Source organism: Leopardus geoffroyi, chromosome C3, assembly GCF_018350155.1.
Source record: "Leopardus geoffroyi isolate Oge1 chromosome C3, O.geoffroyi_Oge1_pat1.0, whole genome shotgun sequence".
NCBI classification, from domain to species: domain Eukaryota; kingdom Metazoa; phylum Chordata; class Mammalia; order Carnivora; family Felidae; genus Leopardus; species Leopardus geoffroyi.
This window is the reverse complement of record NC_059338.1, coordinates 130,947,762-130,975,097: the sequence shown is the minus strand read 5'-3', so window position 1 is coordinate 130,975,097 and position 27,336 is coordinate 130,947,762. Positions and strand designations below refer to the sequence as shown.

The 27,336-nt window shown below is 36.5% G+C and overlaps 1 protein-coding gene across 6 annotated transcripts in view; it reads right to left on the bottom strand.

Moving 5' to 3' along the window:
• Positions 1-259: 259 nt before the first annotated feature.
• Positions 260-27,336, bottom strand: part of CC3H8orf89 (chromosome C3 C8orf89 homolog) — a 30,878-nt gene continuing 3,801 nt past the window's right edge. Inside the window, exons 2-8 of one of the 6 annotated variants that reach the window (XR_006706576.1) lie at positions 13,451-13,614; positions 11,521-11,662; positions 9,185-9,280; positions 7,658-7,713; positions 6,307-6,443; positions 5,287-5,322; positions 2,741-2,851 (exon numbers count right to left, since the gene is read on the bottom strand). Coding sequence is in view for 4 of the 6 variants with exons in the window: in XM_045454912.1 (XP_045310868.1) it covers positions 2,703-2,851; positions 5,287-5,322; positions 7,658-7,713; positions 9,185-9,280; positions 11,521-11,662; positions 13,451-13,574 (603 nt within the window). In the remaining 2 variants the exon portion in view is untranslated. Of the gene's footprint in view, positions 2,852-5,286; positions 5,323-6,306; positions 6,444-7,657; positions 7,714-9,184; positions 9,281-11,520; positions 11,663-13,450; positions 13,615-27,336 lie in introns of all 6 variants that reach the window. The other 5 variants (XM_045454912.1, XR_006706577.1, XM_045454913.1 and 2 more) reach the window with 5 other exon arrangements.

The window sequence follows — 27,336 nt, the reverse complement described above, 5'->3', positions numbered from 1 at the left end:
CAGGTCACGATCTCATGGTTTATGAGTCTGAGCCCCATGTCAAGCTCTGTGCTGACAACTTAGAGCCTGGAGCCTGCTTCAGATTCTGTGTCTTCCTCTCTCCCTGCCCCTCCCCACTTGCTTGCTCGCTCTCTCTCTCTCAAAATAAATAAACAAACAAACAAACAAACTTACTATTCCATTAAGTTTATGTATATAGGCATTGAATCCTACCAGGTTAGAATCCTAATTCTCCTGTTTTCAAACTAGAGACTCAGTGTAAAACAAAAACCCTTTATTTCTTTCATTTATAAAACAGAAAAAACATCGCTTTTTAGGGTTTTCATAAGGTTTGCAAAGTAATATTAAATGTTTAGAGTACATACTAGGAGGTCAATAAATGAAATCCATTTGATAATCAAAGATGTTTAGAAGTGCTCATCCAAATAAGAGTTCATCAAATTTTCATTTGAGAGAAGCTTTTCTCCTGTTTTCCATTTCTCACATCACTGGCCATGCTTGGAGTAGGTGATCAGAAGATAGAAAAGGTATTGGTAATATCTTAATCATTCTCAATTGAGATTCAGATGTAAGCACAAACATACCCACCTAAGTTTCCTTGGTTATCCCCCTAGGAATGAATGCATTGGGATAATGCATACAAACACATACATATTCATAATGTATTTTATACATTAATACAAAACAGTCAAGGATATGCAATACGTTCATTCTCCCACATCTGTGGTGGTTTCTTTTATTCTTCTGTTTTTGCTTTCTTCCTATTTCCTCCCATCCCTTATGAATTTGGGCTCTCTTCTCACTCTACTTCTTTTTATCGGAGAAAACAGCTTACGCTATGCAAATGTTTCTCCAAGTTCTAATTCTAGTCAGTATCTTTTTCCAGAACTACATACCTGCTTCCAACTACCTGTTTGGCATCTCTGTCCTGATGGCACCCTACACTGAATATACCCGAAGCTGCATTCATCATCTTATTCCCCCCAAATTGGAACCTCCTTCTGAGAATCTTATGTCTAAAATTAGAAATGAGATGGTTTGGAGTCTTCCTCTACTGTTACCCTATGTCTAATCAGTTAATCATAAGTCCTTCACCGTGACGTCTTAATTATCTTGTCTCTCCTTCCCATTCCCATTTCTACCTTTCTACTGAGAGAGTCTTACCTTGATTTTTGTAACAATCTCCTAAATACTTTCCCTACCTCCAGCCCCTTCCCATTACAATCTGGCCTACACATTATACCTGGATGCATCTTCCTAATCACAAAAGCAGTAATTTACCTTCATTCTTAAAATCGCCCATTGTGAAACAGAGGAAATATAAACTCATGCTTGGCATCTAAGATTCCCTGCCAAGTATCATCCAGTTATCTTTTGAACCCTATCGCCCTCGATTCTTTTGACCCCGAGGTTGCATAAATGAATGGCCCCACAAAGGCAGATCTAGTTTGCACGTGAAATTTTCTCTGACCCACACATGGTTTATAAATTGTGAATGTTAGTTGCTTATTTCAATTAATTGCTAACATTTACATTCTTGCAACTTTGGGGCTATGTTGCCATATGACACAAAGCTGGCCAATGAGTGCCCTTTTAAATGCAATAGCACGGAGAAACATGCCCCAGCTCACCAGAGCCTTCATCTGATTGGTTCTGTATCACTCAATCTGGTACTGGCTCAGTGCCTGTAAGCACATGAATTTATGACACTTGCCTTATACTACCTAGTGCTCCAGCCAAATGCATCATTCCCAAACGCACAACTGTCTTTGCTTATGTTATTCAATCTTTGTAGAAGATCTCCCTACCTCTTTCCTGTCTTTAAGGTCCATTTCAAACACTGTATCTTCCATGAAGCTTTTTCTGACCACCCAGCTGGATGTTACTGCCCCATTTTTGAGCCTCGGTAACACTCTGTGGTTCTCCTATGGCCTGTATCCTGCTCTTCACTGGATTAGTCATTCGTATCCTTGACTTCTCGCCGTTTCTCAGGGAGGTGTATTGATGACGCTTGTCCCCCACTCCCCAAGGCTTTCTGAAGGAGGGGTTCTCCTCTTGACCTAGACCTTCCCTCCTCCTCCCCAACGAGAGGGAGCAAGTCTCCATCTCTGATGTGGAGGGTGAGCTTGTCAGCAATGCCCGAGCATGTACCTTTGTCCAATTCTGAAGTTCAGGATTAGGAGGCCCTCTGTTGCCACACATCTAAGACAGGATTTTCCTTCCAGGTTTTACTGGCAAATAAAGCCAATATTTTCATCTGCTTGAATACTTATCTCACAACTGTTTTTAAACTCCAGTAGGGAAAAGGAGGGGTTTGTATTGGGCATCTTCTAACCCCAATAATGATTCACTCTGTCTTGAATCTTTCTGAAATTCCCTGCAAAGTCACTTACTGTGCAGATGGGCACTCAAAATACATGTATCAAATTAAGTCAAAGGACACAATCAATGTACATGAAGTTCGTGGAATGTAATTTCTCCTATGCTGTGTTCCTATAGACCATAACTTAAATTTCTTTTTTGTAGTTGTTAATGAAATACAAACAATTCTGTATATTACATAAAACATTTATTTCCTATTTACATTTCCATTTTTATGTAAATCACTGCACATCATATCACATATCAAAAAAAGAAAAAGAAGGGAAAAATATATAAACCCTACATATCAGTGAAGAAAGCATCATACCACGTGATATTTATCAGCAGTCTCGCAGGTCTCGTTTCTTGCCCTTTTTTGATCTTCTAGTAGTTTCTTGACGAATGGTATCATACTCCAATATGGCCATTTTGGAAAGTCTCTGTAAGAATTGAGATGGTGCTCCAGCAAGAGGATCGCTGAAACCAGAACCTGTAAAGAAAAAGAAATCAGCTATTAAAGTTCAGTTAGTGCATGGAATGATATGCTCTAAACTATCTCTTTCTCTAAATAAATAAATAAATAAATAAATAATCTCTTTCTCAAATGACCATTAAACACTACTAGTTTTTGATATATCACATTCTTTGAATTAGAAATAGAAAGTGTTTACCTTCTAAAGTGAGTGTGATATTACATCATCTCAAAAAATATTTAACTAAAACAACCTATATGTTTGTATTTAATCATATAAAACTAAATCTGAGTCTGCACTTCTTTTTTTTAATATTTATTTATTTTGAGAGAGAGAGCATGCATGCATGTGTACAAGCAGGGAAGAGGCAGAGAGAGTGGGGGCAGAGGGAAAATCCCAAATAGGCTCTGTGCTGTCAGCACAGAACCCAACATGGGGCTTGATCCCATGACCATGAGATCATGACCTGCGCCAAAATCAAGAGTCGGACACTTAACTGACTGAGTCACCCAGGCACTCCCTGACTATGTATTTCTTAAAACATGGGATGGCTGTGGAATTTATTCCAAAGCAAAAGGCACAATCTCCATAAATAATTAACTTGTTTCATAACTTATATGCTCATCAAGTTATTTTCTCCAAATATGCTGTTTCTCATAAATGCTAAGTTTAGTAAAATAGTAAAATTGTAAAGTAAAATAATCATTCACTAACTGAACAGTATTACTCAAGCTTCTATTATAGAGTGGTAGTTATAATAGTAATAGATAACATATATTGAATGATCTCTCTGGGCCAAGTACTTTACATTTATTTCATCCATGCAACACTATAAAATAGGTAACTAGTAGTATCTTGGACCACAGATATAAAAAGAAGATTTACCAGGGCTAAAAAATTTGCCCAAGGGCAAAGGATTTGAACCCAGATTCATCAAAATCAAACTTCCTATGCAAATACTACATATTGCTCTAAATATGTAACTATGTATAAATACTTCTATTACAAAATATATAAAACTTTGAAAATATACAGATTCAAACTGTTTTAAAATACTACTATTTAATTTCAAATGGTCACGTATCAGAAAAACTATCTACAGTTCTCCAGTATGGTTGTTATTTTTGGTTTGTTTTGTTATTTGAGTGTATAACATAAGTAGAAAGTTTAGAGACAAAGAGATAGAGTAGAGGCGAAGAATATGATCAGGATACCGTTCTTAGCAGTACAATGAACCTGACACTTAGAAAAACACTCTGGTGGAGTGCCTGGGTGGCTCAGTCAGTTAAGCCTCCAACTCTTGATTCCGGCTCAGGTCATGATCTCACGGTTTGTGAGTTCAAGCCCCACATCCAGCTCTGCATTGACAGCACAGAGTCTGCTTGGGATTCTCTGTCTCCCTGTCTCTCTGCCCCTCCCCTGCTTGCTCTCTCTCTTTCTCAAAACAAATAAGCATTAAAAGAAAAACCTCTGGCTACAAATGCACTATATTCTAGACCATAAGCAAATGTCAAAAAATTTCAAAATTGCAGTTAAGTTGAAAGTTGTCGATATTAAGATAAATTTTAAATTCTCAAATACTTAGAAATTTATACATACATTCTAGATTATTCATCAGTCAAAAAAGAAATCAAAATAAACATTAAAATATCTGTAACTAAATAATAAAATATTACAAAACTTGTGCAATGCAAAAGAAGTTATACATGCAGAGGTTTATACCCAAAATCTCTATGTCAGAAAAGAAGGCTTGAAAATTAATAAGCTAGATATAAAATATACATTAGGAGAATAATAAACCCAAAGAACATGGAAGACAAAAGCTAATACAGGAAAGAGAAGAAATCAATGAAGTAGAAAACAAATTTACAATAAGAAAGAGTTTTTAGATAAGTTCTTGATTGAAGAGACTAATAAAAGAGAAAAGTCTCATAAAAGCAATCAAAAAAATGCAGAAGGCACAAAGAAATAACATTAAAAAAGAGGAAAAGGTTGGGGGTGCCTGGGTGGCTCAGTCGGTTAAGCATTTGACTTTGGCTCAAATCATGATCTCCCGGTTTGTGAGTTTGAGGCCTGCATCAGGCTCTGTGCTGACAGCTCAGAGCCTGGAGCTTGTTTCAGATTCTGTGTCTCCCTCCCTCTATGCCCCTCCCTGGCTCGTGCTGTGTCTTGCACTATCTCTCTCAAAAATAAATAAACATTAAGAAAAAAAAAAGGGGAACAGGTAAAGCATGTGACTCTTGATCTCAGGATTGTAGTTGTGAGCCCCATATTGGATGCAGAGATTACTTATAAATAAAATCTTAAAAAAATAATAATAAAAATAAAAATAAATAAAAATAAAATCTTAAAAAAAAGAGATAGATAGTACAGATAGAATAAAAACTAAATTTGTGCCAATGTATCTGAAAAATTCTATACAATGCAAAAAATTTTAGAAAATATAACTTACCAAAATTGATTGAAGAATTAGAATGCCTTATAAATCCTAAAATTAAAATGATTGGATCAATATTAAAATAATAATTCTTGCCTTGCAGTCTATTTTGTTTGATATTAGTGTACCTATACAATTCTTTTTATTAGTGTTTGCATGGCTTATATTTTTCCATCCTTGTACTTTTGATCCTTCTTGCCCTTAAATTTAAGGTATGCCTCTTGTAAGCAACATATAGTTATTTTTCTCAGTCTGATACTTTGTTCTTTCATTGAAATATTTAGTCTGCTTATATCTAATTGTTGTTATGTTTAACTTTAAATCTTCAATCTCACTAGTTGTTTTCTATTTGTCCTGTGTTTTATGTTCCTTTTTTCCTCCTTTCTTGTCCTCTTTTGAAATGATCAAGTATTTTCTTGTTATTTATCATATTTCCCCTTTCTATTATTAGCTTGTTACTTGTATTATTTTATTGTTCTTTTAGTGGTTACCAGATTATCACATGTCTCTTTGATATATTACAATCTACTTTAAGTTTGTTATTTCACCATTTTCCAGATAATGCAAGTATCTTACAATATTTTAACTCCACATATGCCCCTCCTACCTCTGTGCTACTATTGTCAAGTATATTATTTCTACATATATTTTTAAACTTCGTAATACTACCACTACCGTTTTTCATTCTTTCCCAAGTTGTACTTTCATTTTGTATCATTACTCCCTTAATATTTTTTAGTGAAGCTCTGAAGAAAAGAAATTCTTTCAACTTCTATCTGAATGAAAATGTAATTGTTTCACTGTTACCTTTAAAAATATTTTCACTGAATTGAATACAATTCAAGTTTGGCAGTTACTCTTTTAGCACTTGAAAATGCCATTCCACTGTCTTCTTGCTTCCATTGTCTACATTTAAAAAGTCCGTTGTGTGTCTTACCATTGCTCCTTTGAAAGTAACATTTGTTTTTTCTCTTTTGGGTTTTTTGTTTTGTTTTGTTTTGTTTTAATTTAGTCTTTTTCTTATGATGTGCCTACCTGTGGTTTTCTTTGTTTCTATCCTGCTGAGGATTCATAGAACTTCTCGTATCTGTGCCTTTGTATTTTTCATCAATTTGGGAACGTATCAGTCAGTATGTAAATAGTGTTTCTGTTCTACTCTCTCTCCTCTTATTCTGGAATTAGAATTACACACATGTAAAGCAGGTTTACCTTGTCACATAATGACTTGCACACTCTGTTCAGTATTATGTTTTTTCTCCCTCCACTTTAACTGGGTATTTTCTAATGACCTTTCATCTTACTAATCCTATGATGTTGTTTTCCACTTTTCCCCAACTTTAATGCAGTATATTTGACAAACAGAAATTGTATATATTTAAGGCATACAACATGATGACTTGATATACATATACATTGTTACATGATTACCACAATTAAGTTAATTAACACATCCATCACCTCTCATAGTTACCTTTTCTGGAAGGAGATGAGAACACTTGAGATCTACTCCCTTAGCAGATTTCAGTCTACATTACAGTATTATTAACTACAGTCACTAGGCTATACATTAGATCCCCAGAACTTATTCATCTCAGAGCTGTAATTTTGTATTAACATCTCCCCATTTTCCCCAGCCCCAAACCCTGGTAACCACCATTTTATTCCATATACTTGAGCTTTTTCTTCCCCCCTTGAGATTCCACATATAAGCGATTGATTCCAGTAAGAAAAAAGTTCCATGCAACATTTGTCTTTTTCTGTCTGGCTTATTTCACTAAGCATGATGCCCTCTGGATTTAACCATTTTGTCACAACAAATAGGATTTCCTTTTTTACAGCTATATAATACAGGTATTCCCCAGCCTTTCAAAAGTTCATACTAAGCCACTTTACCTTTATGAAACACTGACATTAGTACCTGTTTTTGCTAACTGAAAGAAGTCCAGTAAAGATTTTCACTTTTATTTTAAAAAGGTAAAAACAGAAATAGCATTCAGTGTTTGCTTTGCAGCAAGCCATTTTGGAGGCAACATGCACCCTTAACAGTGAGAGTGGCATCATCAAGTTCCTTCCTGGGGAACTACACTCAGTGTCTCAGCATCACATTGCCACAGCTTTGAAAAATTTCAAAAGTCAGAAACTCAAATGCTATGCAGGCTATGCCATGGCCCACATGAGAGATGGTGAGAGCCTATCCCAGGGTCCTGAGATAATAAAGGTATGTGCACATGGGACATAGCACCCACTAAGTTTACAAAATAGACAAAGCTTAAAAGAAGCATTAACAGAACAAAGTGATTAAATCAGTGGAAAGAAAGGAAGTTAAAAATATAAACATTAGACAACCTATTACATGTAGTAGGAGAAAAAAAATGAGCCAACTTACCCTTTGGTTTCTCCTGAATTGGTACTACAGTGCATGTCTCCTTAGTCTTCCTTGTCCTAAAATTATATATTTTCATAAAATAAGTTTATATAAATCCAGAGTACACTAATTTTTTAAAAATTTTTTAATGTTTACTTATTTTTGAGAGAGAGAGAGAGAGCGAGTGAGCATGCACAAACAGGGAGGGGGAGAGAGGGAGGGAGACAGAGGATAGGAAGCAGGTCCTGTGCTGACAACAAACAATCAGATGTAGGGCTTGAACTCATGACTTCAGCCAAAGTTGGACCCTTATACTTAACTGACTGAGCCACCCAGACGCCCCAGAGTACACTAATTTAAAATACATAGTAAGAGATAAGAAGTTGTCTCACTTGGTGAAAGACATCACATGGAAAATGAATAAACATTAAAGAAGGCGAATTCATTCTATTGTAACTAATCCAATCAGAAGCAGATATGAACCAACTCAATCTGTCCGTTTTTGTTAATAAATTTTACCAGTAGGTAAGTGTTATGTCTAACTTTTCCCGTATTTATCTTATTTTTTTAAGTTTATTAATTATTTGTTTATTTTATTTTTTTTTTTTAATTTTTTTTTTTTCAACGTTTATTTATTTTTGGGACAGAGAGAGACAGAGCATGAACGGGGGAGGGGCAGAGAGAGAGGGAAACACAGGATCGGAAACAGGCTCCAGGCTCTGAGCCATCAGCCCAGAGCCTGACGCGGGGCTCAAACTCACGGACCGCGAGATCGTGACCTGGCTGAAGTCGACGCTTAACCGACTGCGCCACCCAGGCGCCCCAATTATTTGTTTATTTTGAGAGAAATAGAGACAGCGCAAGTTGGGGAGGGGCAGAGAGGGAGAGAGAGGATCCCAGCAGACTCCACACTCAGTGTGGATCCCCAGGCAGGGCTTGAACCCACAAAGCTATGAGATCATGAACTGAGCTGAAACTAAGGGTCGGATGCTTAACCAACTGAGCCAGCCAGGCTCCCCTATTTATCTTATTTTTATCTTAACTTTATCTAATCATGATTCAGGGAATGCTAAGAGGAAGGTAGTCAAGATTAGATTAAGAGAGTATCTAGATATGCCAAACATCAACTATCACTTATTTGTGCACATTTTACCTATTAATCACCATAAAATCTGAGTTTTATCTTAATTAACTTTTGTTCCTACTGGAACAGACCTACATAACAAGTGGGTTATTAGAGGAAGTATGTCATGATTGAATCTACTGTGGGGGAGATAATCCATGCGAACTGCAAACTTCCTGTAACTATATTAAACTTTAGAAGTCAGCCAGAACTTTTAGATGCTCTTTACCTCTAGGATTACCGCTATCAGTTATATTACCAGAGTGTGCCTTGAAAGTCACTGAAAATGTATGATTATAATTAAAGAAATTTGAAAACACAAACTTTTATCCACGTTTTAAAAACAAATGTTCACAAATATTCATATGGAGGGAAACAAGGTATTAAGGGGTTGTACACAAGACAAAGAAAAATGAGTTACTTTCCTGCTTTGCCACGGCTGTTCCCTCACAGGACACTGTGCAATATGCAGAGGAGAATAAAATACTTGCAGGCAACTCGACAGGTTGTCACCAGAAGGGCTAAAATAAAGACACTTGTTTCAAAGACAGTGAAGAGAACTAACATTTACGTTTGCCAAGCACTTCATAAACATGACGGCACAAAGCCACCATTCTTGTACTTCGTATATGAAGGATACTTGTCATAGCATGAATTTAACATATTGAAATGATCTCTCACTGACTACGTAAATTCACACTTGAGTCCATGTAAAATGGTGAGGAGTCATTGCACAGACAGCTAAATCACAAATGGGAAGAAAAAAAACTGAAATAGAGTGAAAACAGTAGGAAGTAAAATGAAGACTTAAAATTAAGAGGTAATTGGGCTAATACAAGGAGTGCTTTCGGGGCTTCCAGTTTCTTTTTTTTTTTTTTTTTTTTTTTTTCAACGTTTATTATTTATTTTTGGGACAGAGAGAGACAGAGCATGAACGGGGGAGGGGCAGAGAGAGAGGGAGACACAGAATCGGAAACAGGCTCCAGGCTCTGAGCCATCAGCCCAGAGCCCGACGCGGGGCTCGAACTCATGGACCGCGAGATCGTGACCTGGCTGAAGTCGGATGCTTAACCGACTGCGCCACCCAGGCGCCCCGGGGCTTCCAGTTTCTTAAAGATGGATCATATGCATTGGAAGAAGGGTAACAAGACTGGTCTGTACCAAGAAAAGTCCAAGGGCCCTGGGGCTCCAGATGAAAATGACAAGAGTGAGGTGAATGTTAGGGACACAGGTGTGTCAGTAAAGATGGAAACTCACTGTCCTTAAGCAGGTATTTTACTCATGTTTCCAAAAGCCTCTCTCCTTTCTATCCCTGCCATCCCTCCTCTTTTCCCATTATCTACTCCACCAGCAGCTTACTCTTTCTCTTCCACCATCCCTCAATCTGCCTTATTGCATCATTGACTCGTGGAAGAAAGAGTAATTTTGCTTTTAATATTTTTATAGCTTGGAAACCCACCCTCAGATAATTTTAAAAAGGATGGGAAAGGCTTCATGTATGCTGTTGTTCACTGTGATATTACTTAGGAAACCAAAAAGTCAAAGCAACTTGTAAGTACAATGATAGGAAATGGTTAAATAAACCATGGATCTATCAGTGGGATATAATGTAGCCAGTAAGGACTGTCTGAAGATTATGCACTGACCTGAAAAAGTGAATATATGTGATAATAAGTTAAAAAGGCAGAGTAAAAAATTCTAAGTACACTAAAATCACAGCTAAAATAAAAGTCCATGAAAATGAGGAAGAAAAGAGAACCAACACCCGATAATAAAAATGGATATGTGAGGATAGGTATATTATCAAAGCATTGTTTTTCTTTTTCCAAATTTTCTTCAAAGTTCTTATTTGTTTTCATAATTTCATAAATAATGCACAACTCTTCATTTTTAGCATACTGTAGTTCTCCATTTATATGACCAAAATTTATTTCAAGAGTAATTAGCAAGAACAGTAACACTAGTGGAAAGCTCAAGAAATATATTCTAAGACTTCGATATTTGTGTGCTACATATAACTAGCTGACTTTCAAGCATAGTATAGCAGGAAAAGAATATGAAAACATAAATTTTCCCCTAAAGAGAGTAACAACACAGACGACTATAAATGCTTCGTCTTTTTCAGGCTGGCAGAGTGAACAAGTACTAGACATGCAATAAATACCTGATGAATAAATAAATAAACCAAAGCAGCAACAAAATAGAGTATGAGACTGTCTTACTATAGATCCCTTTGGAGAAAGGTGTTTTCTTTTAATGGTATGTCAGTCAGTCTGATTTATAAAAAGGAAGGCAATTACGATAATGTTTTTAAACACCAATATTCAAAGTGGGTGGGACTTTTCTGGCTGACAAACTCCATTCTGATAGTCAGTGCAGGGTTTTCATTAGGTTGACATCTCATTTAGAATCTCCCCTCACACTACATCAGTCAAACTATAAACAAAAAATATTGCAAAGAGTTCATTTATTTTCATTGTGAAAAATCCCAATATTCTCATAGGCAATCTATTCTAGGGCAACAAATACTTTCAAAAGGATTTCCTTAAATCCTTTCAGGAAATGTCACTTGAAAACTGAGAAAAGTGCCTACTTGTCAAACTGAATAAACTGCTACCTTAGATTTAAAAAATTAAATCTTTTATGAAAAAAAATATTAGTGGGCAAGAAAGAATTAAATTCACTAGCCAGGAAACCTCTACATTTAGCTGTTACTACAAATAAATGTCAAATGAAAGAGAATTGAGTGGAAATGGTGTACCTGACTGGAGGCATCTCGGTATCAGTATGCAGCAGTCTTGGATGAACTTCCAGTGGACTTGAACTTACACTTTTTTGGCAACTTTGCAGTCCTGGTAAATATGGCATTTTGACACATTCTTTGAGCTCTTCTAGACCAAATGCTGTGGTGTATTCAAATTAAAAATAGTATCATAATCAACTATATTATTTCTTCATGAAATGTCTTCTTTTGTGACATAAATTAAAACACATAATACAATATACTAAATCAGTCATTAAGTAGAGAAAAATAAAGCTACTGTAATTTATCTAGTGTCTTTCCCAAGAGAATACCTTTTAACTCCTACTATAGGGACTGTAGGGAAGAGATGATTAAGGGGCTGATTAAGAAGTAGAATAAGGAAAAAGGACAGCTTCATGGATCTCCCAGTCGTCACTGTCCCCTGCCTCATTATTTTATATAATTATAATTTCCAGAATATTAGAGACATTTATGTTGAAATAGAGTTTAAAAGCACTTTTAAGACTCTTATATTACCTGCTATTTTAAATCTTTCTACCTTCCTGCTTTTATGTAAAGTAAGAGGTATAAATACATGATTATTGAGCTAGCAATGACAGATAAATGAATTTTACTTCAGGCATTGATTTTAATTTTCTCTCTGCAAAATTTCATACCAAATCTAGGAACACTAACACTGAAGCATCAAGATTGCTTCTCCTGTTGACCTCACATAAAATTGGACAAAGACACTGTCAAATTATTAAAACAAAACAAAACACAATTTCAAAATGAAGGCAATGAATGGAAAAAAAACAGATTAAGAAATTAAAGTTTCGGGTGATCTTTAAATTAAATGTTGAGAATTGGTTTTTAAACTTCCCCTCTCTCTTTTTTTGTTTTAAGTGGGGGGGGGGGGGGAGGGGCAGAGAGAGCGGGAAAGAGAGTCCCAAGCAGGCTCCACACTCAATGCAGACCCTGATGCGGGGCTTGATCCCTTGACCCTGAGATCATAACCTGGCTAAAATCAGGAGTCGGACACTTAACTGATGAGCCACCCAGATGTCCCTTAAGCTTTCCCTACTAAGTAAGTCTAGCACAGGAATAAAAATAGTATCTAATGGGACTGGAGTTATATTAAATGTTCCAAACACTATTTTGCAACGTTTGATATTTTCTCATTTGGAAAAAAAAAAAAAATTGCTTCTCCTGATCAAAAAAAAACATACAAATTTTCTTTTCAGCAATTAGATTTGGGTATAAAAGGGCAGATAAACTAAAGTATCTTTAATGGGAATCTAGTGAAAACGTTGAAGAAATAGAGCAACACATTCAAAACCAGGAGTGATGAAATGGGTTGGGGAGTTTGAATTTTGTGATTTTGAAGAATTACATCTCTACTTATAAAGCTGAAGACAGAATTCAGGAAAAATAAGATAATACAATTATAATTTGAAATATAAATTAAAATTAAGCTATTAATACATTCATATACATATCAAAAGTCCTCAAATCAGTCTTTATCGAGCATCTATAGAATATCAGATACTTTCCATATAACTCACACAAAAACCAAAGTTTTGGTTAGAATTACTAATACAAAAAGGTGCTGTCAAAGATTTGGGTTTCTTAAAACATAAAAACCAACTTGAGGTGCTTAAAAACAAACACAATTTAGGAAAAGTAGAATGACTCAATGGAGATATTACTGCACTGATATCAAGAGAAGTAGTTCTTCAAAATTTGCTTCCATCATGATTACAGAATTACATTAAGTAAATTAATTCTAATTTGCTTCCATTTTTATTTTCCATAAGCTCAGGATATTATCCTGACATAAATGTTACAAAAATTATGTCTCTCGACTCCTTAAAAAAAATACATGTGTAAATTCAAGGCACTATTGCTATATTTTCTTCGGCAAAATAATTGTAAAAAAACAAGTTACCTTTCTTCATTTTTTGTGTTTCCAAAACTGCTTTCCTCCAACTACTCTCAAACAGAAAACAGTCAAGGGAATTTCTGGTGACATTAGAAGTATCAAATTTGATTTCAGGGGATAACACTGGCATTGTTTCTTCTTCTTTCAGCAGTGTTGATGAAAGTGAGATGCTGCTTCAGATACAGGACACAAAATACAAAAAAAAAAAAAAAGTATTGCAGAGATAAATACTCTTTCTAATTTGTTTTCCATCATGCAGAGTAAATACTAACATAGACTTACATGAAAAGTTCACTTATAACATGTAAATACATATTCTTGGGATTTTAAAGTAAGAGGCCTTTAATAATGTAGCTACAACAGATAGTAGGAGTCCTTTAAAACATTTTAATGAATTCTTTCAAATCCCAAGTCACAGATATTTAGCAATATAAAAAAAGCTGAATGGCACAAAAACAGACACATAGACCAATGGAATAGAATAGGAACCCCAGAACTAGACCCACAAACGTATGACCAACTAATCTTCGACAAAGCAGGAAAGAACATCCAATGGAAAAAAGACAGTCTCTTTAACAAATGGTGCTGGGAGAACTGGACAGCAACATGGAGAAGGTTGAAACTAGACCACTTTCTCACACCATTCACAAAAATAAACTCAAAATGGATAAAGGACCTGAATGTGAGACAGGAAACCATCAAAACCCTAGAGGAGAAAGCAGGAAAAGACCTCTCTGACCTCAGCCGTAGCAATCTATTACTCGACACATCCCCAAAGGCAAGGGAATTAAAAGCAAAAATGAATTACTGGGACCTTATGAAGATAAAAAGCTTCTGCACAGCAAAGGAAACAACCAACAAAACTAAAAGGCAACCAACAGAATGGGAAAAGATATTTTGCAAATGACATATCGGACAAAGGGCTAATATCCAAAATCTATAAAGAGCTCACCAAACTCCACACCCGAAAAACAAATAACCCAGTGAAGAAATGGGCAGAAAACATGAATAGACTCTTCTCTAAAGAAGACATCTGGATGGCCAACAGGCACACGAAAAGATGCTCAACGTCACTCCTCATCAGGGAAATACAAATTAAAACCACACTCAGATATCACCTCATGCCAGTCAGAGTGGCCAAAACAAATCAGGAGACTATAGATGCTGGAGAGGATGTGGAGAAACGGGAACCCTCTTGCACTGTTGGTGGGAATGCAAATTGGTGCACCCACTCTGGAAAACAGTGTGGAGGTTCCTCAGAAAATTAAAAATAGATCTACCCTAGGACCCAGCAATAGCACTGCTAGGAATTTACCCAAGGGATACAGGAGTACTGATGCATAGGGGCACTTGTACCCCAATGTTTATAGCAGCACTCTCAACAATAGCCAAATTATGGAAAGAGCCTAAATGTCCATCAACTGATGAATGGATAAAGAAATTGTGGTTTATATACACAATGGAATACTACGTGGCAATGAGAAAGAACGAAATATGGCCCTTTGTAGCAACGTGGATGGAACTGGAGAGTGTGATGCTAAGTGAAATAAGCCATACAGATAAAGACAGATACCATATGTTTTCACTCTTATGTGGATCCTGAGAAACTTAACAGAAACCTATGGGGGAGGGGAAGGAAAAAAAAAAAGAGGTTAGAGTGGGAGAGAGCCAAAGCATAAGAGACTCTTAAAAACTGAGAACAAACTGAGAATTGATGGGGGGTGGGAGGGAGGGGAGGGTGGGTGATGGGTATTGAGGAGGGCATCTTTTGGGATGAGCACTGGGTGTTTTATGGAAACCAATTTGACAATAAATTTCATATATTGGAAAAAAAAAACCATGATATTTGTAAAAACGCCATTTACCAATAAAAGTAATAAAAAATCTAAAAATAAATAAAAATAAATAAAAAAAACCTGAAGTCCAATGGCAAGTTATCATGTACAAGATAATAAAATGCTTAGGACTCTCTCAAATATATTACCATTATACACAATAACCAAGTGGTACTTATCTCTGGGATGCAAGGATGGTTCAACATCCCAAAATTAATGTGATATACCACTTTAATAGAATAAAGGGTAAAAAAAATCACATGATCATCTCAATAGATGCAGAAAAAGCATTTGATAAAATTCCACACTCTTTCATGATAAAAATCTCAACAAACTAGTAATAGAGAGAAATTAGCTCAACATTATAAAGGCTATACATGAAAAGTCCACAATTAATGTCACAATCAATGGTGAAGAATCAAAAGCTTTTCCTCTAAGGTAGGAATAAGGTAAGGATGACCACTCTTACCGCTTCTATTCAACTATAAGTAATAGCCAGAGTAATCAGGGAAAAAAAGGAATCTAGACTGGAAAAGAAGTAAAACCATCCCTATATACAGATGACAGAAACCCTAAAGACTCCACCAAAAAATTATAGAACAAATAAAGGAATTCAACAAAGTTGCAGGATACAAAATCAATAAACAAAAATCACTTGCACTTTTATACACTAACAATAAACTATCTGAAAAGGAAATTAGGAAAACAACCAAATTTACAATAGCATCAGAAAGAAAAAAATACTTAGGAATAAACTTAACCAAGGAGAGAACAACTTATACACTGAAAAACACTGATGAACAATTAAAGACAAAAACAAATGGAAAGACATCCCCCATGTTTACAAACTGGAAAACTTAATTTTGTCCAAATAACCATACTACCCAAAATGATCAACAGATTCAATGCAATTGAAATCCCAATGCATTTTTTACATAAATAGTAAAACAAGTCAAAAATTCATATGGCTTCACAAAGGACCCTAGATAGCCAAAACAATCTTGGAAAGAAGATCAAGCTGGAGGCATCAAACTTCCTAATTGCAAAATATATCACAAAGCTAAAGTAATTAAAACAATATGGTACTGTTAGAAAAAACAGACCACAGGAAGAATAGAATCCAGAAGTAAATCGACATGTATACAGTTAGCTGATCTTTGACAAGGATACCAAGGGGTACACAATAAGGAAAAGGCAATGTCTTCAACAAATGTCACTGGAAAAACTAGATATCCACATGCAAAAGAACGAAACTGAACCCTTACCTTACACCAGGTACAAAAATCAACTCAAAATGGATAAAAGACTTAAACCTAAGACCTAAAACTGTAAAACTCCTATAAGAAAACATAGGGGAAAATCTTCATGACATTGCTCTTGCAAGGATTTTATGGATATAACACCAAAGACCCATGAAATAAAAGCAAAAAATAGATAAGTGGGACCTACATAAAACTAAAAAGCTTCTGCATAGCAAAGGAAACAATCAACAGAGTGAAAAGGAAACCTCTGGAGAAAAACATTAGGAAGAAAATATTTGCAAATCATATATCTGATAAGGGGCTAATATCCAAAATATATAACTCCAAAGCAAAACAAAACAAAACTAATAATCTTGGTTAAAAATGGGCTTGGACTTGAATAGACATTTCTTCAAAGAAGACATACAAATGGCCAAAAGGTATATGAAAAGATGCTCAATGTCATTAACCATCAGGGCAATGCAAATCAAAAGCACAGTAAGATACCACCTAACACCTATTATGATGGCTACTAGAAAAAATATTTTTTAATGTTTATTTATTTTAAGAGAGAGAGAGAGAGTGCTAGCAGGGGAGGGGAAGAGAGAAAGGGAGAGAACTTCAAGCAGGCTCCACACTGTCAGCACAGAGTCTGATGTGGGCTTGATCCCATGACCCTCGAGATCATGACCTGAGCTGAAATCAAGAGTCAGACACTTAACTGAATGAGCCACCCAGGCACCCTAAAAGAATTTTCTTAAAGACAGGTATTGATGAGGATGTAGAGAAATTGGAACTGTTGTCCACTATTGGTGGAAATGCAAAATGGTGCAGCCACTATGGAAAAGAGTATGGAGGTTCCTCAAAAAGTAAAAGTAGAACTACCCTAGGATCCAGCAATCCCACTTCTGGGTATTAACCCAAAATAACTGAAATCAGAATATCGAAGAGATACCGGCACTCCCATACTCACTGTTGGCACTCTTTACAATGGCCAAGATGTGAAAACAATCTAAAAATCCATCAACACATGAATGAATAAAGAAAATGTGGTATATACATATATGTATATACATATACATATACATACATATACATATACATATATATATATATATATATATATATATATACACAATGAGATATTAATGAGATATACACAGAAAAAGAACAAAATCTTGAAATATGTAACAACATGATGAACCTTGAGGACATTCCTCTGAATGAAATAAGCCAGTCATAGAAAGGCAAATACTGCAAGATTCCACTTATATGAGGTATCTAAAATAGTCAAACTCATAGAAGCACAGAATGGTAGTTTCCAGGGGTTGGGGGGAGGAGAAAATGGGGAGCTGCTAATTAGTGGGTATAAAGTTTCGATTATGCAAGATGAGTAAATTCTAGAGATCTGCTGTTCAACATTGTACCTATAGACAATACTGTATTTTACACTTAAAAATATGTTAAGAGGGTAAATCTCATGTTACCACAAAAAAATTAAAATGTTAAAAAATATATGTAAGTAATAAATCACTGAATTCTACTCCTGAAACCAATATTGCGCTGTATGTTAACTAAAATTTTAATCAAAAAATTTTTTTCAATGACAAAAATGGAGTAAATTATAATTTTCAAAGTCTTAGAAGACTCTTAGAATCACAATCCATACTCTATTCTAAGTCCTTCTTTCTCCTTTTACTTGTAAAGGTGAAAATGACCAGAGAGTTTTCTTTCAGCCCCAAGGCAGACCCTCCTTCTCTTCTTAGTAACCTCTCTATCAGGACAGAAGAAACAACCGGAGACTAACAATTAAATGCCTCTTGGGGTATTTTTCAAACCAGGTTAAGAGAAAACTTTCTTAACATGGAGTATTTTTAAAAAGGTTCACACAATGAATATAGGAGGGTTCATCATACTATTATCTCTACAGTTTTTTGTCTGTGTTTGAAATTTTCCATAATTAAAAGGAGTAAAAAAGCCCACAGGTGCAAGAATGTACAACTTAAGGAATGTGCTGGGAAACACACACACACACACACACACACACGCACACACACACACTTTGATCTGATGTTTCCTCAAAACATAACCAACTATAGTGGAGGGAGAAAAATTAAGGTTACTTTATAAGTCTTAAAAAATAAAAAGGAGTGGGGCACCTGGGTGGTTCAGTTGGTTCAGCAACCAACTCTTGATTTCGGCTCAGGTCATAATCTCACAGTTGGTGGGTTTGAGCCCTGTGTCTGCCGGCAAGGAGCCTGCTTAGGATTCTCTCCCTCTCTCTCTGCTTGTGTACACGTTCTCTCTCTCTCTCAAAATAAATAAACTTTAAAAAAAATTAAAAAATAAAAAGGGCTGATAGAAAAACCTCACAGAGAAAGAGATTTTTTAATTAGGTTCTAGGGCAGACCATAAAAACTCACTCAAAACAAATGCTTTTGCCAATTAATGGTAAGGAGACTCAGGATTGAGATAAACTGTTTAAAACAGCTATAAAACAATTACTATATTTTCAAGGCACCTCAAAACATGGTTGTATTTAAACATTTTTTTTGTATTAAAAATATTCCAAATATTTTTTTAAATTAAGATTATCTTTTTATCACCTAGCTTAGAACTAGAAGGACATGTTAATTAAATGTTTGTTCATTATTCATTATTTATTCATCTATTCATTCATTTATGACAATCCTATGTCAGGCACCAGATAAGGTCTCTGTTCTGAAGCTTAGTAAGGGAAGACAGACATTAAATGAGCAAAGAAATTAATAAAGTTTACTTTAGATAAAATACAACTAAAGTATAGCTGATTCTTATTATTCACAATAGTTATGTCCTATAAAGTTGCCATAAACGCTAAAGTAGCAGATATAGAACCACTGCTCCTAGAGGAAATATTAAATTAGGTTCCTGTGAGCCTCTGGTCACAACATTTTTATCAACTGATCAATACTTTCTTTTTAGTGTGTTTCTGTTTAAAGATACCTTCTTTAATATATATTGTTGAGTCATTAACATCAGACCCATGGCCAACAGCAGTATAACTCATGCGTGAAGGAAGCTTATCTAACACATGTATTTTCTCCATAAGACACAGCATCATCTTCTTGTGCTTAGGAACACCAGACAGAACTTCAGCACTACACTTCTAGCAAAATCACCAAAAAAAGCACAAACATGTAAAAACACATGGCACTAAATAGATAGTGAAAAGGACATTTCCTTACAGTATGAACACTGTAACAAGAAGGCGGACTATGACCTTGTTCGACCTCAGTGGCAAAGTGTATGTCAGGCAACCCAAATTTTTTACAACTCTGCACATGTCCGCAAGTGACTGGGAATGCACCACAACTACTGATTTCCGAATTACAAATAAATTTTAACGAGTAGGTGAATTAGCAAATACAGAATCCATGAATATTAAGGATTGACTATAGTTCATCATGGCAATGCGCCAAGGGGAAGGAAGTACTTTGGACTGGGTAGCTAAGGAAGACCGTATAGATGAGGTGGTCTTGAGCAGAGATCCAAACGGACCAGAAGCAGAGATATTCGGAGAAAATGTAAGGAGGGAGAGAATTCTCCGCAAAGAGAACAGTGAGTGCAAAGAGCCCAAAGCCAGAATAAGGTTGGCATGTTCTAAAGGAGAAAAAGATCAATTTCTATGCTGTCCAATAGAGTAGCCACTAGCCATATGTGGCTATTGAGCGCTTGAAACGTGGCTGGTCAGAAGTGAGATTTACTGGAAGTGTGAAATACACAGCAGATTTCAAAGACTTTGAATGGAAAAAAAAGAATGTAAACCATCTCATTAATCATTTTTATTTTGATTTTATGTTGATAATATATGGATATGCTGAATCAAGTAAAATAGATTATTTAAATTAATTTCACCTGTCTCTTTTTACCTTTGTAATGTGGCTTCTAGAAAATTTTAAATTACATATATGGCTTACAACAAAGAGGGGAATAAGATAAGGCTGGAGAGAGAGCAGGTATCAGATATTTTGTGGCTTTATACATCATAAAGAGTTTGGATTTTATTCTAGGTGCACTGAAAATCCATCAAAAAGTTTTGAGTGGGAAATAAAATATATTGGTGTTGGGTAAAAAGTAAATCTCAAGTTAAAAGGTGCATAAGGGGTGCTGTGGAAACACGAAGGGAGTAGTTAATTCTCGGGAAAGGCTTTGAGGAGATGACCCTTAAGCTAAGTCTTAAGCCAAATCCAGGTCAGGGGGAGTGGGTCAGGGCACTCTAGAGTGTCACTGCTGGGTGATGACACAGGGGTATCAAAAAGAGTGCTCTATACAAGGAATGCAAGCAGTTAAGCATGGCCAGAGTGACAATGTCTTCCTTGACATTCTTCAAAGAATCCTAAATCTGTATCTTCAGGCCTCTCTTCTGAGCAATAGGCACATATAAATGACTACTTATTAGATATTTTCCCTCAAAATATGTTAACCCCATCAAAATCTGTTTCCCTCAGTATTCCCTAACATAGTACATGACATTGCCATCCTTCGATGGCACAAAGTAGAAAGCTGGTAGGCAACAGCGACAACCTCTCTTTTCTCCTAAATCTAGTCATTCAAAACCCATTAGTAGTGAAGGCCTAAACCAAAGAAACAGCAGACTGAAAGCCAAGCTGGGTAGAGGTGAATGAGGTGACATCCAGAGGACCTGGGGACTCTATATGACTGGTACTATTCACAAAGTTAGGAAGATGGGGTGAGGAACCAGTGTGAGTGAGAAGAGAAATTCACTTGTGCATAAAACGAGTTTGAGGTGCCTGTGTGACATTCACAGCAGGGGATATCCAGAGGTGGGAGTGAGGTTAACCAAGAGATTCAGTTTGGTAGGCATCAGCACAGGTAGAGCCTTGAGAACAGATCAGGCTGTCCAGGGTGAGTGGAGTGTACAAGTGAAGAGTTATGAAGAATAAGAGCAAGTCCAAGGCAACTAATATTTGAAAGACAGAAGAAGAATCTGTTGACCATAGAGAAGACCAAAAAGGACAGGCAAAAGAGAAGAACCAAGTAAGGGGTGCCAATAAAAACCAAAGGCAAAGAGAGTTTTAAGAAAAAGGAAGTGGTGGGATGCCTGGGTGGCTCAGTTGGTTAAGTGTTTGACTCTTGACTTTGGCTCAGGTCATGATGTCACAGTTCATGAGTTCAAGCCCCACGTCAGGCTATGCACTGGCAGTGTGGAGCCTGCTTGGGATTCTCTCTCCTTCTCCCTCTCTGCCCCTCCTGTGGTCTCTCTCTCTCAATAATGAATGAATGAATGAATGAATGAATGAATGAATAAACTTTAAAAATAAAAAAAGGAGGGCGCCTGGTGGCTCAGTCAGTTGGGCATCCGACTTCAGTTCAGGGCATGATCTCACAGTCCGTGAGTTCGAGCCCCACGTCAGGCTCTCTGCTGACAGCTCAGAGCCTGGAGCCTGCTTTGGATTCTGTGTCTCCCTCTCTCTCTGCCCCTTCCCTGCTCATGCTCTGTCTCTCTCTGTCTCAAAAATAAATTTTAAAAAACATTAAAAAAAATAAAATAAAAAAGGAAAAGAAAAGGAAGTGATGACCAATTTCATCAGAGAGCAACATACTGCCAAAAGAGCTGTATTTAAACCTGAGAGATTCTTGAGCACGAGTATAGTCCTCTAAGGATAAAGACAATCAAAAAGGAGAGATTGAAAATACAAAAGAGGAAAAGAACTAATGAAGCATTATCCTGGAGGAGATGGGGGAGTGAGAATCAAAAATATCTGCCTTTTACAATCAAAGATTTTTTTAAAAAATGTTTCTATTAAACAACAGCAGGCAGAATAAGGAAACAGTGCAAAAAAACCAAGAATACATATAAGTTTGCCAGTGCTTCCATAACAAAATACCACAGACTGGATGGCTTCAACAACAGAGATTTAGGGTCTCACAGTTCTGGAGGCTGGAAGTTCAAAATCAGTGTCAATAGGGTTGGGTTGCTCTAAGGGCTGTGAGTAAAAGATCTGTCCCAGGCCTTTCTCCTCAGCTTGTAGAAGGCTGTCCTCTCCCTTTGTCTTCACGTCACCTTCCCACTGTACATATCTTGTGTCCAAATTACCCCTTTTTATAAGGGCACTGGTCACACTAGGTTAGGGCCCACTTGAATGACCTCATATTAACTTGATTACCTCTGTAAAGATCCTATCTCCAAATAAGGTCACATTCTGAGGTTGAATTAGGACTTTGACATATGAATTTGGGGTGGGGGACAAAATTCAATACATAACACTACATCATAGCCTATATAAAATATGTGTTGGAGACAACTTTTAATTCTATTAAGTAGACATAAAAATTTATTCACTCCCTCAAAACCAGTTTCTAAAAATCAAAAAAAGGATAATATACTACAATTGAGATCTTCACAATTCTACAATACAGTAATAACTGTTGACATTCTTGGTAACATTTGAGGGAGAAAAATACTCTGAAAAGTCTTCTGTATCAAAGACAACAGTAAGTTCAGGAATATGTTGGTATTAAATGCATTTGCCATACACTAATCCTTTAAAAATTGGAAATCCATAGTAGTTACCTGTACTATTCAGTCTTCAAAGTTTAGAAAATCCAAAATATGTGCTTAAACAAAAGATTTTTCCTCAGATAAAAGCCTGGCCAGACACCTAAGCTTTGGTGCCAAGATATCAGGGACCCCCATACACTTCTATCTTACTGCTCCAATGCCCTCAATATATAGTATCTACTTTATAGTTCAAGATAGCTGGTTGAGTAAATGAACATTTATACTGGTGCTGATGGGAACCAGGATTTTTAGAGTGGGAGAAAAAGATACAGACTTAACATCAATAAAATTAAGCAAAAACCCTGAAGTCCCAACTACGAATTGGAAGTATAAGACTTTCATCTAAAAAAGAAAAAAGACAAAAAAACTGTTTTCTATCTCTGTCCACTAAACCTAATAATTAAAATGTGACTTAAAAAACCCACAAATACAAAAACTGATTTGAAGGGGCACACGCACCCCAATGTTTATAGCAGCATTATCAACAATAGCCAAAGCATGGAAAAGAGCCCAAATGTCCATCGACAGATGAACAGATAAAGAAGATTTGGTATATATATACAATGGAATATTACTGGTGATCAAAAAGAATGAAATCTTGCCATTTGCAACAATATGGATGGAACTAGAGTGTACCATGCTGAGGGAAATAAGTCAGAAAAGACAAATATATGATTTCACTCATATGTGGAATTTAAGAAACAAAACAGATGAACATACGGGAAGGAAAGCAAAAACAATATAAAAACAGAAGAAGACAAACTGTAAGAGACTCTTAAATACAGAGAACAAACGGTTGCTGGCAGGGTGTTGGGTGGGGGGATGGGCTAAATGGGTGATGGACATTAAGGAGGACACTTGTTGGGATGACCACTGGGTGTTGTATGTAAGTGATGAATCACTAAATTCTACTCCTGAAATCATTATTATACTATATATTAACTAACTTGGATTTACATTAAAAAAAATTTTTTTTAAGCCACAGACAACCAGGGCCCCTTGAAGAAATAGCTGATTCCAGGTCTGTGGAAGGAAATGTACAAGACGAGCCTAGAACATACTGCCATTCCAGAGACTTAGTAATCTATCAATGAAGATTATAATCATTAGTCATAAACCTAAAAAGGTTCCCAACCGACCAAAAATGAGAATTATAAGCGTGAATAAGAATATTAACTGCAATGAACCTAAATATATTAAATATGTATAATACACACATGTACAGGCTTATCTTCTTTTATTGTTCTTTGCTTTATTATACTTCACAGATAATTGTTTTTTTACAAATTGGAGGTGTGTGCCAACCCTGAGTGAAGCATTTCTATTGGTGCCATTTTTCTGACAGCAACTTACTTACAATACATCCCATCCACCTATATAATCCCTATTCCTGTCATCTGTTCCTGGATAGGGAAAAATATTTATTTTATTAAACTTTCCATGCCTCAGTCTCCCTACCTAGGGAACTAATAAGCTCTACCTTACAGAGTTATTGTGAAGTTTAAAGGTAATTTTAAAAAAGCATCTAGCTAAATGCCTAGTATGCTGCTTTACTTCTCAAAAACGAACCTTCAGTTCAGACTGCAGTAAAGGTGTCTTTATATGCAGAAACATGTGATGGCTGCTATTATTATCATAATTATCATGATTATTATCATAGGCCAAGAATCAAGTAATGGCTGGGTATGAGAGGTACAGCTTGACTCAACACCTCTTCCTCTCTTCCTCTTTTCCTTTCGGGGTAAAGCTGTAACCCTAGACCTCTCCTCTTTTTCTTCATACTGTCCTGCTCTTGCCTTATGGTTTCCATGCCTTCGTCTCCTTGAATATTACAAATTTAACTATTTTCCCATGATGTTCTATTCAGTTTGGTGGTTTACATCTCCCATTTCCTGTATCTGCCAAGTCTCCTTCTTTGGGGCTTATTTCCTTATATAATTTGTAAACTTTGTGAGCTCATCTTTAAAGAGATTGCTATTTATAGGAGTCTAGTATTCCCTGAGCTATGAGAACTTTGCTATACAGAGTTTTCCATTAGTCTCTGTCTCGCCCTGGGTTTTGGAGGTGCCAGACCAGTTAATATGTCAATTTCCTGGACTGTGGTCTCTGAAGCATGTGGTAATGTGACACCAGACACCAGACTTGAGCTGTGTGGGTATGAAGCTGTGCGGAGTCTATGCGCAGGGTTTAACAGTGAACTCTTTTCCTGCCATAGTTCAAATGGATGGCAAGCTTCCTTATAACCTCCTCAGGCCAATGAGGGGGCATTTTTCTAGTTATCATCTCAGTGTCTTTACCAGGTTGTATTTTTCAAAGAAGGATGCACTAAAACATGTCTATTCCTACATGTTCTTCCTTCAATGTGATAGTGACATTCCTCCTTCAAGAGGTGAGGTCTGTGTTCCCCCTCCCTGAAACTAACTTCGTGAGTCAATGAGTATAGTAGAAGTGACACTGCATGATTTCCAAGGCTAGGGCATAAAAGGCCATAGAACTTTCGCTGGCTCTCTCTTGGGATATTCACCTTTGAAATCCAGCCACCATTTTGTGAGGAAGCCAGGTGACAAGAAGAAGCCACCATATAAGGTTGCAGCTGACATGCACAGCTAAGGTCTCAGTCCACAGCCAGCATCAACCATCAGACATGGGAATGAATGAGCCTGCAGGTGATTCTAGCCCCAAGCTTTCAATTCTTCCATCTGAGGCCCCAGACATCATGAAGCAGAGCCAAGCTGTCCCTGCTGTGCACTGTCCGAATTCCTGACCCACAGAATCCCTGAGCACAATAAATGGTTGTTTTCCATGACTAAGTTTTGGAGAAATTTGTGATGCAGTCATAGTAACTGGAACAGTACTCCTTTGTGACTTCCAGCTTTCGGCAGATGCTCAACAGTGGCTTCCTATGTGAGCATTCCTTCATTTGTGGCACCTGGGGATTTCCTTCCCATGGTCTCTAGCTCAGCTACATTTCCATAAATTATCTTATTATATTTTACCCAGCATTGGAAATATACTGAAATACAATGGACTCCCTTCCCTGTCAGCTCATTCTGCCACACTGCTCAGAAGTTCCCATAACTTTTCAAATGAGGACATAAAAACACTGATGAATTTGATTTCTTTTATATATAAAGATACTTAAAAATAAAAAAGGGGTGTCTGGGTGGCACAGTTGGTTAAGCGTCCAACTTTGGCAGGGTTTAACAGCAAACTCCTTTCCTGCCATAGTTCAAGTGGATGGCACCAATTGGAACCAACCGGCTCAGGTCATGATCTCGCAGTTTGTGAGTTTGAGCCCCGCGTCGGGCTCTGTGCTGACAGCTTGCAGCCTGGAGCCTGCTGCAGATTCTGTGTCTCTGTCTCTTTACCCCTCCCCTACTCAGGCACCATCTCTCTCTCCCTCTGTCTCTTAAATAAAAACCAAATATTTTTTCAATTTAAAAAAAAAGAAAAAAAGAGAAAAAGAAAATGACCCTATAGAAAATGTGTTTACTAAAGAACAGAGAGTTCATTTCAGAAAAAAAAAAAAAAAATACAAATGGTCAATAAAAGTTCACTAGTTCTCAAATAAAAGCAAAATAATATAATGAGCTACGGCTTCTGCCAACCAAAATGGCAAGGAGTTTTCTCTAATAGTAGACAATGTAAGATGGGGCTCAAGGAAAACAGGTGGTCTCATAAAGTTTCAGTGTATGTATGGGTCTAATACTTCCAGAAAGCAATCTAGCAACATATATGTCCTTATAATCTTACATACTTTTGGCCCATCTACTCCACTTCCAAGTATTTATCCTAAAGGAAGGATCATTGATATATACAAATATTTATCTTCAAGGATGTCAAATTCTGCATTTTTTATAATAGAAAAAAAAAGGCTGAAAATAACCAAAGCATCAAAGGGCAGATGGTAAGATTATCTTTATTTTTAGCTTTGTTTAAAGCAAAATATTTATCAAGTGAACATAAAGACAAGTTGTGGATTCAGTGAGAAAGCTAGTTATTTATTTATCCACAATGCCAGTCATTGTTCTAGGAGCTAAAATACGAAAATGATGAAGACGCAAAAGCGTATAGCATGTTGGGGGGAACAAAGTAAACAAGCAGCTATAGTTCATTACGATAAACAGTTCTTTTTAAGTTTATTTATTTACCTTGAGAGAGAAAGAGAGTGTGTGGGAGGGGCAGAGAGAGAGAGAAAGAGGGAGAGAGAGAATCCCAAGCAGGCTCTGTTCTGTCAGCACCGAGCCCCAC